At 40.4% G+C, this 15,575-nt stretch overlaps 1 protein-coding gene across 14 annotated transcripts in view; it reads right to left on the bottom strand.

The window, feature by feature from the left end:
- Positions 1 to 15,575, bottom strand: part of TACC1 (transforming acidic coiled-coil containing protein 1) — a 130,683-nt gene that overhangs the window by 102,400 nt on the left and 12,708 nt on the right. For 5 of the 14 annotated variants that reach the window (XM_025393269.1, XM_025393270.1, XM_025393275.1 and 2 more), the window contains exon 2: positions 13,731 to 13,830. The exons of 8 other annotated variants lie outside the window; for them this stretch is intronic. In XM_025393269.1, the coding sequence (XP_025249054.1) occupies positions 13,731 to 13,752 (22 nt within the window). In that variant the 5' untranslated portion in view covers positions 13,753 to 13,830. Of the gene's footprint in view, positions 1 to 10,714; positions 11,315 to 13,730; positions 13,831 to 15,575 lie in introns of all 14 variants that reach the window. One more of the 14 variants, XM_025393273.1, reaches the window with a different exon arrangement.

Raw genomic sequence — 15,575 nt, 5'->3', positions numbered from 1 at the left:
CCCCCCCGCCCGGTTTTTTTTTTTTTTTTTTTTTTTTTTTTTGAGACGGAGTCTCGCTCTGTCACCCAGGCTGGAGTCCAGCGGTGCGATCTCTGCTCACTGTAAGCTCAACTTCCCGGGTTCATGCCATTCTCCTGCCTCAGCCTCCCAAGTGACTGGGACTACAAGCGCCCGCCACCACACCCGGCTAATTTTTTTGTATTTTTAGTAGAGACGGGGTTTCACCGTGTTAGCCAGGATGGTCTCGGTTTCCTGAATTTGTGATCCGCCCGACTCGACCTCCCAAAGTGCTGGGATTACAGGCGTGAGCCACCCCGCCGCGGCCTAGAATATAAGTTCTTTACAGGCAGGAACACTCTTGTTTTTGTTGTTGTTTTGAAAGACCGTGTCTCTTTCTGTTGCCCAGGCTGGAGTGCAGTGGTGCGATCATAGTTCACTGGAGCCTTAAACTGCTGGGCTCAAGCAGCCCTCCTGCCTCAGCCTTTTCAGCAGCTCGGACCACCAGTGAATGCCACCACACCCAGCTAATTTTTTTTTTTTTTTTTTTTAGAGATCAGGTCTCACTATGTTGCCCAGACTGGTCTCAAACTCCTAGCCTCAAGTGATTCTCCTGCTTTGGCCTCCCAAAGCGCTGGGATTACAGGTGTGAGCCACCAGGCCCAGTCAGGGATGCTCCTTATCTCTGTATTCTAGCTTAGTGCCCAGCACAGTGCCTGGTTCTTAGTTTATATACAATAACTATTTGCTGAATGAATGAATGAGCCAGTGGTGAAGCACACAGAATTGTGTTCAACATTAACTTCATTCTTGAAGCTATAGGGGAATAAAGATATATGTGACTACATTTTAGTAATTCCAGAAAGAATCAGAAAACACATAATAGAGATTTACATTTACAACAGATCTCTCTTTTTTTTTTTTTTGGAGATGGAGTCTCGCTCTGTTGCCCGGGCTGGAATGCAGTGGCACTATCTTGGCTCACCACAACCTCCACCTCCCGGGTTCAAGTGATTCTCCTGCCTCAGCCTCCCAAGTAGCTGGGACTACAGGCATGCTCCATCATGCCCAGCTATTTTCTGTATTTTAGTAGAGACAGGGTTTCACTATGTTGGCCAGGCTCTCTTGAACTCCTGACCTTGTGATCTGCCTGCCTTGGCCTCCCAAAGTGCTGGGATTATAGGCGTGAGCCACTGTTCCCTGCCAGATCTCTCTTTTATGTATCAGACTTTGACTACCTGTTTATAAATTATCTTTAGTCTACTTAGCCAGAAAGTTCCCAGGGTCCAGGATGTTGACACATGGTAGACATAAACAGTATTTTGAAGTGGGAAAATAAAAATTAGTAAAAGTGTAGTGAGGCTGGAATTGAGATTTTTTTATGAAGAATTTCAAATAGCTAAAGAAAAGTTGACTCTTGGCAGATAATTTTTTGTTTTTAGAGACAGGGTCTTGCTCTGTGCAGTGGCATGATCATAGCTCGCTGCAGCCTTGAACTCCTGAGATAATTTTTCTTTTAAGTTCAAGTTCCTCCCACAGTCTGTTTGGAACACTATGGCAATGTGATTGAAGTGTCATTGGTAATGCAAACATAACCCTGTCAGAGCTGCAGTTCCCTTCAGAGGAACACTCAACCTCTCCTAGTGAGAAAGGTCTTTATTCTCAGTGGGTCATTCCGAGGGAAGACAGGAGGGGGAGCGGCAGGAGAAGAGGGTGGGAATGGGTAAGTTTTCTGTCTCTGGTAGACAAGATGGGCTGCTGGGAAGAATCTTACTACTATTAATTAGTGCAGAAAGGCACAGGGTGGCGCCACTAAAATGGTTGAAAGTAATGGAAAAAGACCAGATGCGGTGGCTCACACCTGTAATCCCAGTACTTTGGGAGGCTGAGACGGGTGGCACTTGAGTTCAGGAGTTTGAGGCCAGCCTGGTCAACATGGCGAAACCCTGTCCCTACTAAAAATTAAAAAAATAACCGAGCGTGGTGGTGCATGCCTGTAATTCCAGCTACTTGGGAAGCTGAGACATGAAAATCGCTTGAACCCAGGAGGCAGAGGTTGTAGTGAACGGAGTTTGTGCCACTGCACTCCAGCCTGGGTGACAGAGCAAGACTCTGCCTCAAAAAAGAAAAAAACAACAAAAAACCCAAAAAACAAAAGAAAGAGAGAGAGAGAAAGAGAAAGAAAGAAAGAGAAAGAAAGAAAGAAAGAAAGAAAGAAAGAAAGAAAGAAAGAAAGAAAGAAAGAAAGAAAGAAAGAGAAAGAAAGAAAGAAAGAAAGAAAGGAAGGAAGGAAGGAAGGAAGGAAGGAAGGAAGGAAGGAAGGAAGGAAGGAAAGAGTGAAGCCTACACCCTCTTGTGTTACAGAGAAATTGAGACAAGGGAAAAAGGAACTCTGTGAAATAATGTGAAAGATTTAACGTATGGGACCCAAAGGGCATCTCTGCAAAGATGCTTGTGTGTTGACTGGTTTTGCTTTATGTCGTTTACTGGGTTTGCTGCCCTAATTGGCATGGCAGCTGGGGCTTTGGGTCAGGCCGAGTGAACACAGTGAAGGGAAGTGTTGTCTTTGTGACTAAACTTATGAGGGCTTTTCAGGAAAAATGTCCAAGACAGACCAGAGATCCCCAGACACCTCTTACTCCACAACATATAATGCTTTGTCCCTCTCATGGAAGCAGAACCAAGATCTGTTTCTCCATCGCAGAGCTTGGCTGCAGATCTCCAAGAAAGGCATAGACTGTGGGATGTCTGATCAATGTCCCTGGGTTTAAACTCTTTCTTGCTTTTTATACTTCAATTAAAAACAAAAGGCTGGACATGGTGGCTCACACCCCTGTAATTCCAGCACTTTGGTAGGCCAAGAGGGGAGGAACTCTTGAGCCCAGAAGTTTGAGACCAGCCTGGGCAACATAGAGAGTCCCCCGTCTCTACAAAAAATAAAAAATAAATTGGCTGAGCATGGTGGGGCTCTCACCTGCAGTCACAGCTACTCAGGAGGTTGAGGTAGGAGGATCACTTGAGCCCACGAAATCAAAGCTGCAATGAGCTGTGATCACACCACTGCACTGCAGCCTGGGCGACGCAGCGATAGTCTGTCTCCGAAAAACAAAACAAAACAAAACACTTCAGTATCTCTAATGATGATACTGAATTGTTATTATGCAATCACAATTTCTGCTCTGATGGAAGTTATTAAAGAAACGGAAACATGTCCTCTTTCTTGGCGTGGTTCTAAAATGGTACACTCAGAGGCCAGCTGTAAGTTGTGGGCAACCCTGCTGTTGTCTGCCCCCAATGACTGAGAAATTTCATGACGCCAATTCTGGGGCTCAGAACCGTTCACAGAACTGAGGAGTTTTCCTTCAAGCAGAGGGCAGGAGGATCGTAGCTGGACACTACTTGGTATTGCATTTGATACAGAACATAGAGAGAATAAAATCTACTGCTTTTTGGTGCCCTGTAATTTATACCTGACTGTGACACAAGAAGGAGGAGGAGGAGGAGAATGAAAAGAGAGGGAGGGAAGCAACCCTTATTTTTTAGTCTCTGGGTCAGTGGGCTGCAGAACACAATGACCAGCTGGAGCCAAAGAGGACACATGGCCTGTGATGGAGTCCAGGTGGGGTAGAATTTCATGTCCACGGTTAAGGTTTCCACTTGTACATTACAATTCGGCCAAGAAGTGTTTTTTGGTTGTTTTTTGGTTTTGGGTTTTTTTGGGGTTTTGTTTTTGTTTTGAGACAGAGTCTCGCTCTGCTGCCCAGGCTGGAGTGCAGTGGTGTGATGTCCGCTCACCACAACCTCTGCCTCCTGGGTTCAAGCAATTCTCCTCCCTCAGCCTCCCAAGTCGCTACAGGCACACGCCGCCACATCCAGCTAATTTTTTTTGTATTTTAGTAAAGACGGGGTTTCACCATGTTGCCCAGGTTGGTTGCGAACTCCTGAGCTCAGGCAATCTGCCTGCCTCGGCCTCCCAAAGTGCTGGGATTACAGGTGTGAGCCACTGTGCCTGGCCAAGAAGATATTTTTTAAACATAGGAAAAATAGCAAGGAAAGAAAATTTAAGCCGTTGAAATTCAAAGTTGCCTATAAGATTGCAAAATACATCCTTCAGTGTCAAACTCTATCCCCAGAATGCTACTTATGCTCTGCAGAGGGATGGGCACCAACATCTGTTGGATACTAGGAACTACACTTGGTGGTTAACAAAAGTAACCACATTTGGGCCTTAGAGCACTGGGAAAAAAATAACAGTGGGTAATACTTACAGAGCACTTTTTATGTGCCCAGATTCGGTTCTAAGTGCTTTAGATTTATTAAGTCATTTACTGTTCACCACAACCCTATGGCTAGACACTTTTAGTATTCTCATTTACAGGCATACCTCAGAAATATTGCAAGTTCCATTGCAAACCACTGCAATAAAGTGAATATTGCATTATAGCGAATCACACAAATTTTTCAGTTTCTCAGTGCATATAAAAGTTATGTTTACACTATACGATAGTCTATTAAGTGTGCAATAGCATTATGTCCAAAAAATATACATTCCTTGATTTAAAAAATACTTTATTGCTAAAAAATGCTGACACAGAGACATGAAGTGAGTACATGCTATTAGAAAAACGGCAGCAATAGACTTACCCAACACAACGTTGCCAAAAACTTTCCATTTTAAGAAATGCAATATATGTGAAGTGCAATAAAGTGAAATGCAATAAAACGAGCAGTGCCTGTACAAATGAGCAAGATGAAGCATAGTAAGGTTAAACATACCCAAGGCCACATAGCTAGAAAACGGCAAAGCTAGATTCAAACCTGGGTAAGATAGCTCCAACGCTATAGCACATGGCTTACCCTCTATACTTCACTGCCTTAATCCTTACACTGCACATCCCATTTTAAGATGAAGAAACTCAGTTTTAGAGAGCTGAACAGCGCATCCAATATTTAAATCCAGTTGTCTTGATTACAAACCTTAATTTCAACATGGATTTTTTTTTTTTTTTTTTTTTTGTCCCTAGCAATCATCCCAAAGGAGAATTACCCTTCAAATTAGCCACTTTGGGAAGTCCCATGCTTATCTCAGAGCTACCCATCTCTCCTCATTTGGAAATTATTTAAATGCCAATTTATAGATCAAAGAATGAAATTGGTTCATTTCTCCAGAGCCACATACTGTTCTTGAAATCAGGTAGTTGAAGTGTTCCAATATTGTTCTCCTCTTTCAAAATGTTGTGGCTATACTAGGTCCTTTGACGTCTCATATAACATTTAAAATACTCTTGTAATTTTTTTTTTTTTAAAAAACCTGTTAGGATTTTCATGGGAATTTCATTGAATTTATTGAATAATTCAAAAAGGATTGCCAGCTTAACAATATTGACACTTTGAATCCATGAACACGGTATAGCTCTTCATTTATGTAGATATTCCTGTCATGTTTTGTAGTTTTCAGCCTACAGATCATACATGTCTTTTGCTAAATATTTTATGCTATTGTAAACAAAGTGTCTTATGATTTAACTTTCTAAATGTTAGTTGCTAGTATGTGAGATAGAATTGATTTTTATATATTTTATCCTGCAACCTTGTCCTCTAATAGCTTTTGTTGTGGGTTTCTTAGGGTTTTCTATACAATGTCACTTGTAAATAAGGACAATTTTAGTTATTCCTTTCTAACATGTATACCTTATTTTTCCCTTGCTTTGTTGCACTGACTAGGCACTCCTATACAATTTAAGTTAAATAAAAATGGTGAGAGCCAACATCCTTGCCCTCTACCTCATCTTAGGTAGAAAGCATTGATTTTTCACATTGTAGTAGGATGTTAGCTGATAGATTTTGTAGATGCCCTTAATCAGGTTGAGGAAGTTTTAATTTATTCCTAATTTGCCAAAAGGTTTTTTTTTTTAATGATGAAAAGGAATTGAATTTTGACAAATGCTATTGCTGCACCTATTGAACTGATCATATTGTTTACACTTTCTTCCTTTTTTTCTTCAAGAGACAGGATCTTGCTATGTTGCCCAGGCTGGAGTGCAGTGGCTATTCACAGGTGCAATGATAGTACACTACAACCTTTAACTCCTGGTCTCCAATGAACCTCCTGGCTCAGCCTCCCGAATAGCTAGGACTACAAGACCTTTTACCCACTTCTTATAGGCTTTCAAAATGATACATTTCCTTCTAAGTACTACGTTAGCTACACTGCACCACTGTGCCTGTGTTTTTGTCTTTATTCTATTAATTTGTTGAATTACATTGATTAACTGTCAGCTGTTAAAACAACTTTGCATTGGCCGGGCGTGGTGGTTCACGCCTGTAATCCCAGCACTTTGGGAGGCTGAGGCGGGTGGATCATGAGGTCAGGAGTTCGAGACCAGCCTGACCAACATGGTGAAACCCTGTTTCTACTAAAAATACAAAAATTAGCCAGGCGTGATGGTGTGGCCTGTAATCCCAGCTACTCAGGAGGCTGAGGCAGGAGAATCGCTTGAACCTGGGAGCCAGAAGTTACAGTGAGCTGAGATCGCACTACTGCACTCCAGCCTGGGCAACAGAGCAAGATTCCATCTCAAAAAACAAAACAAAACAAAACAAACAAACAAAAAAACCACTTTGCATTGCCACTTGATCACATGTATAGCCTTTTTTATATGCTGCTGGATTTGGCTTGCTAATATTTTGTTGAGGATTTTTGCATTCATATTCATGAGGGATATTGGACTGTAATTTTTTTTTCTTAAGATGTCTTCATCTGGCTGTAGAATTAGAATAATACTGGCATCATAAAATCATGCCTCCTCCTTTATTAAACAGTTTTTGTAGGATTGGTACTATTTTTTCATAAATGTTTGTTAGAATTCACCAATGAAGCATCTGAACCCAGAATTCTGTCAGAAAGTTTTTAATTACAAATTCAATATCTTTAATTGATACAGGGCTGTTCAAGCTTTCTATTTCATCTTTGATTAGATTTATAATTTATGTCTTTCCCAGAATGTGTCCATTTCATCTGTGACACATTTAATGTCATAAAGTTGTTCATAACAATAGAGAATTGTTGTTCTTTTACTATCTCAAGTAATAACGTCCCTTCTTTCATTCTTGATATTGTTCATTTTTTTTTTCTTTGCCAGTCAGGCTTGAGATTTATCAATTTTATTAGTTTTTTCAAAGGACTGTTTTTTGGGTTTAATGATTTTTTAATCTCTTTTTTCCTGTTCTCTAATTCATTGATTTCTGTCATTATCTTTATTATTTTCTTCCTTCTGCTTGCGTTGAGTTCAATTTACTCCTTTTTTCTATTTTTTAATGGTGAAAATTAAGATCATTGATTTAAGACCTTTCCCCACTTCTTATAGGCTTTCAAAACTGTAAATTTCCCTCTAAGTGCTACGTCAGCTACATTGCACAAATTTTGATACGTGTATTTATATTATTATCAGTGCAAAATATTTTCAATCTCTCTTGTGATTTAGTCTTTAGCCCAATAAATATTTAGAAGTGTGTTGTTTAGTTTCAAAATATTTGGGGTTTTCCTAGTTATTTTATTGTTTTTGGTTTCTAATTTAATTTCATTGTGGTCAGAGAACAAACTATCTGATTTCAACCTTTTTAATATTTATTAAAACTCTTTTATGGTCCAGAATATGGCCTATCTTGGTAAGCATTCCATGTGCACTTGAAAAGAATGTGCATTTTGCTATTGTTGAGTGAAATGTTCTAAAAATATTAATTAGGTCAAAGTGATTGATAACGTTGTTCAGATTTTCTGTCTTTGCTGATTTTTTGTTGGTTACTCTATCAACTTCTGAGTGACATTAAAATTTCCAATTATAATTTCTATTTCTTCCTTTCATTCTATCAGTTTTTGCCTTATGTAATTTGAGGCTATTATTAGGCACAAACAAATTTGTAATTTTTATGTCATCTTGATCAATTATTCCTTTTCTTCTTCTGAAGTGCCCTTCTTTATCTTTTATGATACTTTTTTAAGAAATCTATTTTTATTTGATACTAATGTAGCCACTCCAGCTTTCTTGTGCTTACTATTTACATAATATATCTTTTTCTATCCATCTATATTTGGTTTCCTTCTGTCTTTATATTGAAAGTATGTCTTTGCACATAGTTTATATTTGGGTTTTTAAAAAATGGATTTTTTAGAGCAGTTTTAGATTCACAGCTAAATTGAGATGAAAGTACAGAGAGTTCCCACACACCCCCTACCCCTACACATGCAGACTCCCCACTATCAACATCCCATACCAGAGTGGTACATTTGTTACAATCAATGAATCTACATTGATGTATCATTATTATCCAAAGTCCATAGTTTACATTAGAGTTTGCTCTTGGTATTATATATTCTATGAGTTTTGACAAATGTCTAATGTATTTATGTACATGTAGCCACCATGACAGTATCATATAGAATAGTTGCACTCCTTTAAAAATCTTCTATGTTCCATCTGTTCATCCCTTCCTCCACCCAACCCTTGGCAACTACTGATCTTTTTGTCTCCATAGTTTTGCTTTTTCCAGAATGTCATATAGTTTGACCCATCCAGTACACAGCCCTTTCAAATTGGCTTTTTTCACTTAGTAATATGCATTTAACATTCCTCCATGTCTTCGTGGCTTGACAGCTCATTTCTTTTTAACACTGAATAATATTCCATTGTCTGGATATATCACAGTTTATCCGTTTGCCTACTGAAGGACATCTTGATGGCTTCCAGCTTTTGGCAATTATGAATAAAGTTGCTATAAACATCCATGTGCAGGGTTTTGTGTGGATATAAGTTTTCAGCTCATTTGAGTAAATACCCAGGAGTAAGATTGTTGAATCATATGGTAAAAGTATGTTTAGTTTTGCAAGAAACTGTCAAAACTGTCTTTCAAAGTGGCCAAACCATTTTGCATTCCCATCAACAATGAATGACAGTTTCTGTTGTTCCACATCATTTGGTGGTGTTTGCATTTTGAATTTTGGCTATTCCAGTAGATATGTAGTGGTATCTCATTGTTGTCTTAATTTGTGATTACCTAATAACATATACTATTAAACAGCTTTTCAAATTTTTTGGCAACTGTGTATCTTCTTTGGTGAGATGTTATATTTGGTTTTGTATCCATTTAAAAACAATTAATCTCTATCTTTTAATTGGAGTGTTGAGCTCATAAATGTTTAATGTAATTTTTGAAATGGTTGGGTATGAATCTATCATTTTTGTTTTATTTTGTTTTCTATTTGTCTCCTCTGACATTTGTTTCTTCATTTCTTTTTTCCTGCCTTTAAAAATTATTTAATATTTTAAGATGTATTCCATTTTAATTTTCCTGATGCTTTATAGCTATTCTGCATTATGTTTAATAGTTGATTTATAAATTACAAAATTCAACCTTAGCTTTTCATGGCCCATTTACAGTTGATAATGTACTTCTTCATGTAAATTCTACAGCTGAAAAGTATAATTTCTTAAGTAGAAAATTCACCAGATGGAGTTAACAGCCAAGTGGACATGTTACAGGAAAGAGTAAATTTTAAGACAGATCAATCAAAATTACTCAAAATGAGTAACAGAGTGGAAAAAGATTTAAAACATAATGAACAAAATCTCAGAGACTTGTTAGATGATATCAAACAAACATACATGTAATTGAAATCTCAGAGGGAGATAAGAAACTGAAGTAGAAAAAATATTTAAAGAAAAAATAACCAAACACTTCCCAGCTGTAATAAAAATCAGAGATTTGCAGATACAAGATATTAGACAAACACCAAGTAGAATGAACATAACGAAGTCCACTCCAACGCACATCTAAGTCGAGCTAATATAAACCTTGAAAGCAGAAAGAGAGCAACCAAAAAAGGGGGCTTTCCACTTGGCTCTTCTTTATTGTATCTGTTTCTCTGATGAAATGTCCCATTTCTGTGCTGAGATTTTGATTCATCAAAAGCAAGCTTTTTTTTTCTTAATTTTTAAACTTCATTGTAGATAGCTATAAAACCTCCTAAAACTATAAAATAACATATAAAATAACTATAAAATAACATAACACTTTAAAACCCTTGCCGGCTAGGCAGGAGAGCTTACACCTGTAATCCTAGCACTTTGGGAGGCCAAGGTGGGAGGATTGCTTGAAGCCAGAAGTTTAAGACCAGCCTAGGTGACATAGCAAGACCCATGTCTACAAAAAATATTTTAAAATTAGCCAAGCATGCCGACTGAAGCAAAAAGATTGCTTGAGCCCAGGAGTTTAAAGCTGCAGTGAGCTGGGATCACACCACTACATTCCAGCCTGTGTGACAGAGTGAGACCTTGTCTCAAAAAAAAAAAAAAAAACCCCAGAAAACAACGCTGGGCGCAGTGGCTCACGCCTGTAATCCCAGCACTTTGGGAGGCCCGAGGCAGGTGGATCACCTGAGGTCAGGAGTTTAAGACCAGCCTGACCAATATGGTGAAACCCTGTCTCTACTAAAAATACAAAAATTAGCTGGGCGTAGTGGCGTGCGCCTGTAGTCCCAGCTACTCGGAAGGCTGAGACAGGAGAATTGACTGAACCCAGGAGGCAGAGGTTGCAGTGAGCCAAGATCACACCACTGCACTCCAGCCTGGGCTACAGAGCAAGACTCCATCTCAAAAACAAAAACAAAAAAAACAAACAAACAGAAAAAAACCCAGAAAACAAAAATTAAAACCCCTGCCTTTTAAGTTTCAATATCTTATTCATCTCCAGGTCAGATTGGATTGACTTTTCTCCTAAGACTATATTCCATTTTCCTGGTTTTTAAATATGTCATGGAATTTGGGTTTCAATCTTGGATATGATGAATGCTAAGTTGTGAAGATTCCAGATTCTGTTCTTTTTCTCTGATGGATGTTGTTTTTCCTCTGTTTTGCAGGTAATTTTCTTGCTGGGCCTGAATTGCAAGCTCTGTTTCTGGGGAGGCAGCTCTAGTCTGAGTGCAGATCCTTTGTCTTTAGCTGAGCTGCTTTGAGTGTATTTTGTGTATATGTGGGTCAGGGGTTGATCAGAGATTTGGCCTGCAGATGCCCTCTTTGACTCCTGCTTTTCTGGATTCCTTCATTTATTTTCAGCATTCCTGATCTCCTCACTCCCCAGAATGTATAGCCTACACGCAGCCCCGTGCTAGGAGCCTGGGGCTGAAGGACTTGCTTATTTGGTTCCTTGTCTTCTGTTCTCCAAGCTAACATGCAACAGCAGAGGCGATCCACTTCTGCCCTCTCTTCAACTCCTTCAGGCAGTCACTTTGTGTATCATGTCCAGATTTTAGAGTTATGTTCTGCAGGAATGGTCACAATACCCAGAATCATCTATAATAGCCAGAAGCAGAAGCCCGTATATTATTCTTATGGTCACATTCAGTTTTTATCACCCGCCCCCCGCCACACACACACACTCATCACAGTTGTCCTGTGTGAACTTGGACTACTTTTAAAATCAAAGAATACTGAAAATAGTTCTTATGGACCCTGATGGGCAATTTTAAGGGATACAAGCCAAAGGAATTGAGCAATGGGGGCATCATCATGTGGTTGGAATAAGTCTGTAATCTCTCTATGTGGCAGAAGCTACTATGTCCTAGTAGCACTTCTCCCTTTCTAAGTAAAACAAACAAACCAACAAATAAAACCCAACCCTGATAGCTAGGCACACAGCTATTATGAATAAAAGCTGCATTTTCCAGTCTCCATTACACCTAGGTTTGGCCACATAACTAGGTTCTAGTCAATGGGATGAAAATAGAAGTGTCAGGCTGGGTGCAGTGGCTCATGCCTATAATCCCAGCATTTTGGGAGGCTGAGGTGGGTGGATCACCTGAGATCAGGAGTTGGAAACCAGCCTGGCCAACAGGGTGAAACCCCGTCTCTACTAAAAATACAAACAAGGAAAAAAGAAATAGAAGTGTCAAGTTCAACTTCCAGGAACTGTTGTGAATGGGGAATGCAGAGGTGAGCCCTTTATTGGTCTTTTCTTCTCCCTGCTGGCTGTGATGCTGACGGGATCGCTGAATTCAAGCAGCCACGTATTATTTTTCAAGACCTGTCGAGGGCATTAGTGAGAAGGGGGATAGAGTAGAACAAGGAGTCTGATCTGTAACTGACTGTGACCAAGACATAACTCACTACCTTCGGACCCGCCGTCAAGCAGCCGTGATTAATCTTGAAGTACAAGCCATGTGCTGAGGTGAAAGGAGGCCGAATGCCTGAAACCATGGAGGCTCTGAACCGGCCCTAGCTCGCCCACCCGGAATTCTTTTTTGTTTTGTTTTAACAGGGTCTCACTCTGTCGCCCAGGCTAGAGTGCAGTAGCTCACTGCAACCTCCAACTCCCGGGCTCAAGTGATCCTCCTGCCTCAGCCTCCCAAATAGCTGAGACTACAAGCATGAGCTATTAAGCCTGGCCCAGATTTCTTTTATGTGAGAGAAAAATAAACATATATATCATTTAGTCACTATTATTTTGAGTTTCTATAACAGTCAGCCAGATCAAATCCTAATTAATACTCATTATTAAATTGGGGCAAAAAAAGAGTACCATTATCTTGTAGTCAAGCCACCTGTACCTGGAAGAACTGTATTTCTTAGCAGCCTTGCCAGCAATCATTTCACCCTACTCTATAGATAAGGAGTGCTCTGTAAACTAGCCCTAACCCTAATACTGCCCAGGCCAAAAATTCAGCTGCAGCTGAAAATGTCTATAAAACTGCCCCCCAGCCATTTTTATCAAGCAAATCCATCCCCTGTCCCAAATACATTTCCTCTTATATTTCTTCTGGCAGAATGTTTCCTTTCTCTTCCTCCTCAAGGCCGCCTGAGTTATTCATTCATTCATTCATTCATTCATTCATTCATTCAACAACTACATACTGAAGGCCTACTTTGATGTCTGTCTTACTCTGAATTCATCTTTGCAAAAATGATGGCTGAGGTAAGAGTTTTTGGGGCCTGCTACCAGCCTCAGGATGAACCTCTTGCAAATCTGCACCCTAACCCACTTCACATTATTGTTTTGCCACTGCCTAAACAATGAAAAATCAAAACTAAGAAACTGACTCACAGAACAGAGCTGGAAAGGCCCTCAGAGGCCATGTAGTTCCACCTTCTTTCATTCACACAAGTAAAGAAGTAAGTTGGTCGGGTGCAATGGCTCACGCCTATAATCCCAGCACTTTGGGAGGCCAAGACGGGTGAATCTCGTGAGGTTAGGAGTTCGAGACCAGCCCGGCCAACATAGTGAGACCCCGACTCCAGTAAAAATACAAAAATCAGCCGGGTGTGGTGGTGTGTGCCTGTAGCCCCAGCTACTTGGGAGGCTGAGGCAGGGGAATTGCTTGAACCTAGGAGACGAAGGTTGCAGTGAGCCGAGATCGTGCTACTGCACTCCAGCCTGGGCGACAGAGTGAAACTCTGTCTCAAAATAAAACCCAAACAAACAAACAAAAAAAGAAGTGAGTAAATTTATTCTATGCAGCAGCAGTAGAGACTTGCCCAAGTTATAGTTAGTAGCAAAGCCAGAACCAGGACTCAGCTTTCATCACTACCACCCAGTCCTTTGTTCTTTCCTCGATCATTATTTCCTTCATTCACACTTAATCCAAATACAAAGATTACACATCTGTTATTTTTCACCAGAAAATAAAAATTTTTACATTAAAATCCATCCCAGGTATATTCAATGTCAAAGAAAAGAATTACCTTTGATGGTTTGTCTTTGCATTTGATCTCAGTGTACTTGAAGAGTAAACATGCCAGCAATCAAGACTAGGACCTTTCTCTGGCCTTGGAACCCTTGGGACTGGAAGAGAATTAAGTCAGGTGGGAGTCACATGCTTAATCATAAGGTAAGTTTCCAGTGCAAGTTTCCAACCTCTTGCCTAAGGCTCACTTTCAGAAATTCCTCTGCAGTTCTACCAGCCACTCTGTGTGTCACTGTTCTGTAACACTTTATGCTAGCAATGCTGAATTATGGCAAAAAAGAAAAAAAGTCTTTATTCCTCCATTTCAAGGTGATGCAACTGTCACCTATAATAAGTAGGAGGTTTCCAGAAGAGAACTCATGCTTCAGACCTGTGACCCTCCTTCCCTGCTGTGGAAACAGCTGCCAAGTGTACAATGTCAGTCTGTATTTTCAGGAAGAGGAACAAAAGCATTTGTTTTTCTAAACTTCTTGTGTTTTGTTCCATTTACTTGTCATTTCTTTTCATATATAATGGTTCAGGGACAGTGTGCCCTTTCTGAGATTTTTATTGATTAAAAACAACAACAACAACAACAACAAAAAACAGGCTATTTTTTATTCCCTGGCAGTATTTTAGTCCCTGGCAGAGACAGAGTCTACCTATAATTCAAACATCCTGGACCCAGTAACCGCAAGTATCTTCTTGGAATATTGACTCTTTGTATTGTTTTGGGGTCTCATCTAATTTTGCAGTTGTGAGCTGGTGCAGTGTTTGAGTATTGAAACATGGATTCCAACCCCACAGTCTCGTGTGGAAGGGCAGAGCAGGAGGAATTCATCCACCAATACTTTATTTCCACTCACTGACCCAGCAGGTTCTGGCTTTAGTCATTCCACTGAGAAATGACAAAGCAGACAGAAAAACCAGGAGACTGCAAGAATCCTGAGGGCCTGGGTTCAAAGAAGCTCTTTAATTTGTGAGCCTTTGGAATTAAAATTAGTATGCATGGTTCACTGTGTAAAATTAACAGCATGGGCCAGGTGCGGTGGCTCATGCCTGTAATCCCAGCATTTTGGGAGGCAGAGGCAGGCAGATCACCTGAGGTCAGGAGTTGAGACCAGCCTGGCCAACATGGTGAAATCCCATCTCTACTAAAAATATAAAAAAATTAGCCGGGCATGGTGGTGGGCGCCTGTAACCCTAGCCGCTTGGGAGGCTGAGGCAGGAGAATTGCTTGAACCTGGGAGGTGGAGGTTGTAGTGAGCAGAGAACATGCCACTGTACTCCAGCCTGGGCAACAGAGGGAGACTCCGTCTCAAAAAAAAAAAAAAAATTGTAGCATGAATATTTTTTTAAATGCCCTGACTGAGCAAAACAATCAAGGTCTATGGAGCCTGAAAATGCTTCAGAACAGAAGCAAACATTCAAAGGAAATCTCTAAAGGCAGACAAAGTAAAATAAAAGGTTCTTTTGGCTTAGAAGTCAAGACTGTCCCTAGAGGCCATATAGTGACTTTAGGATACTCACGAGCCAGAGAGAGCTGCCAAGGTACAACAAAACACAACGGGCTTTTAACCTTAAGCAGGTTAAATACAACGAAGAATAAGCACAGATAGAACACAACATCAGAGCCATGCTTTCTTCGAGAGGTCTGAAAGTTTTCCATCTTCCTGCGGAGAAAGATTAGAATTGCGCTAAAATGACTCTGCGCCTGCAAATGAAAATCCAGGAGCGCCATAAGAATGAGAGTTAAGGGCCGGGCGCGGTGGCTCACGCCTGTAATCCCAGCACTTTGGGAGGCCGAGGCGGGTGGATCACGAGGTCAGGAGATCGAGACTATCCTGGCTAACATGGTGAAACC

This window comes from Theropithecus gelada, chromosome 8 (genome assembly GCF_003255815.1).
Source record: "Theropithecus gelada isolate Dixy chromosome 8, Tgel_1.0, whole genome shotgun sequence".
In the NCBI taxonomy this organism is placed as follows: domain Eukaryota; kingdom Metazoa; phylum Chordata; class Mammalia; order Primates; family Cercopithecidae; genus Theropithecus; species Theropithecus gelada.
Note: the sequence above shows the minus strand (reverse complement) of the source record. Positions and strands in the feature narration are given on the sequence as shown.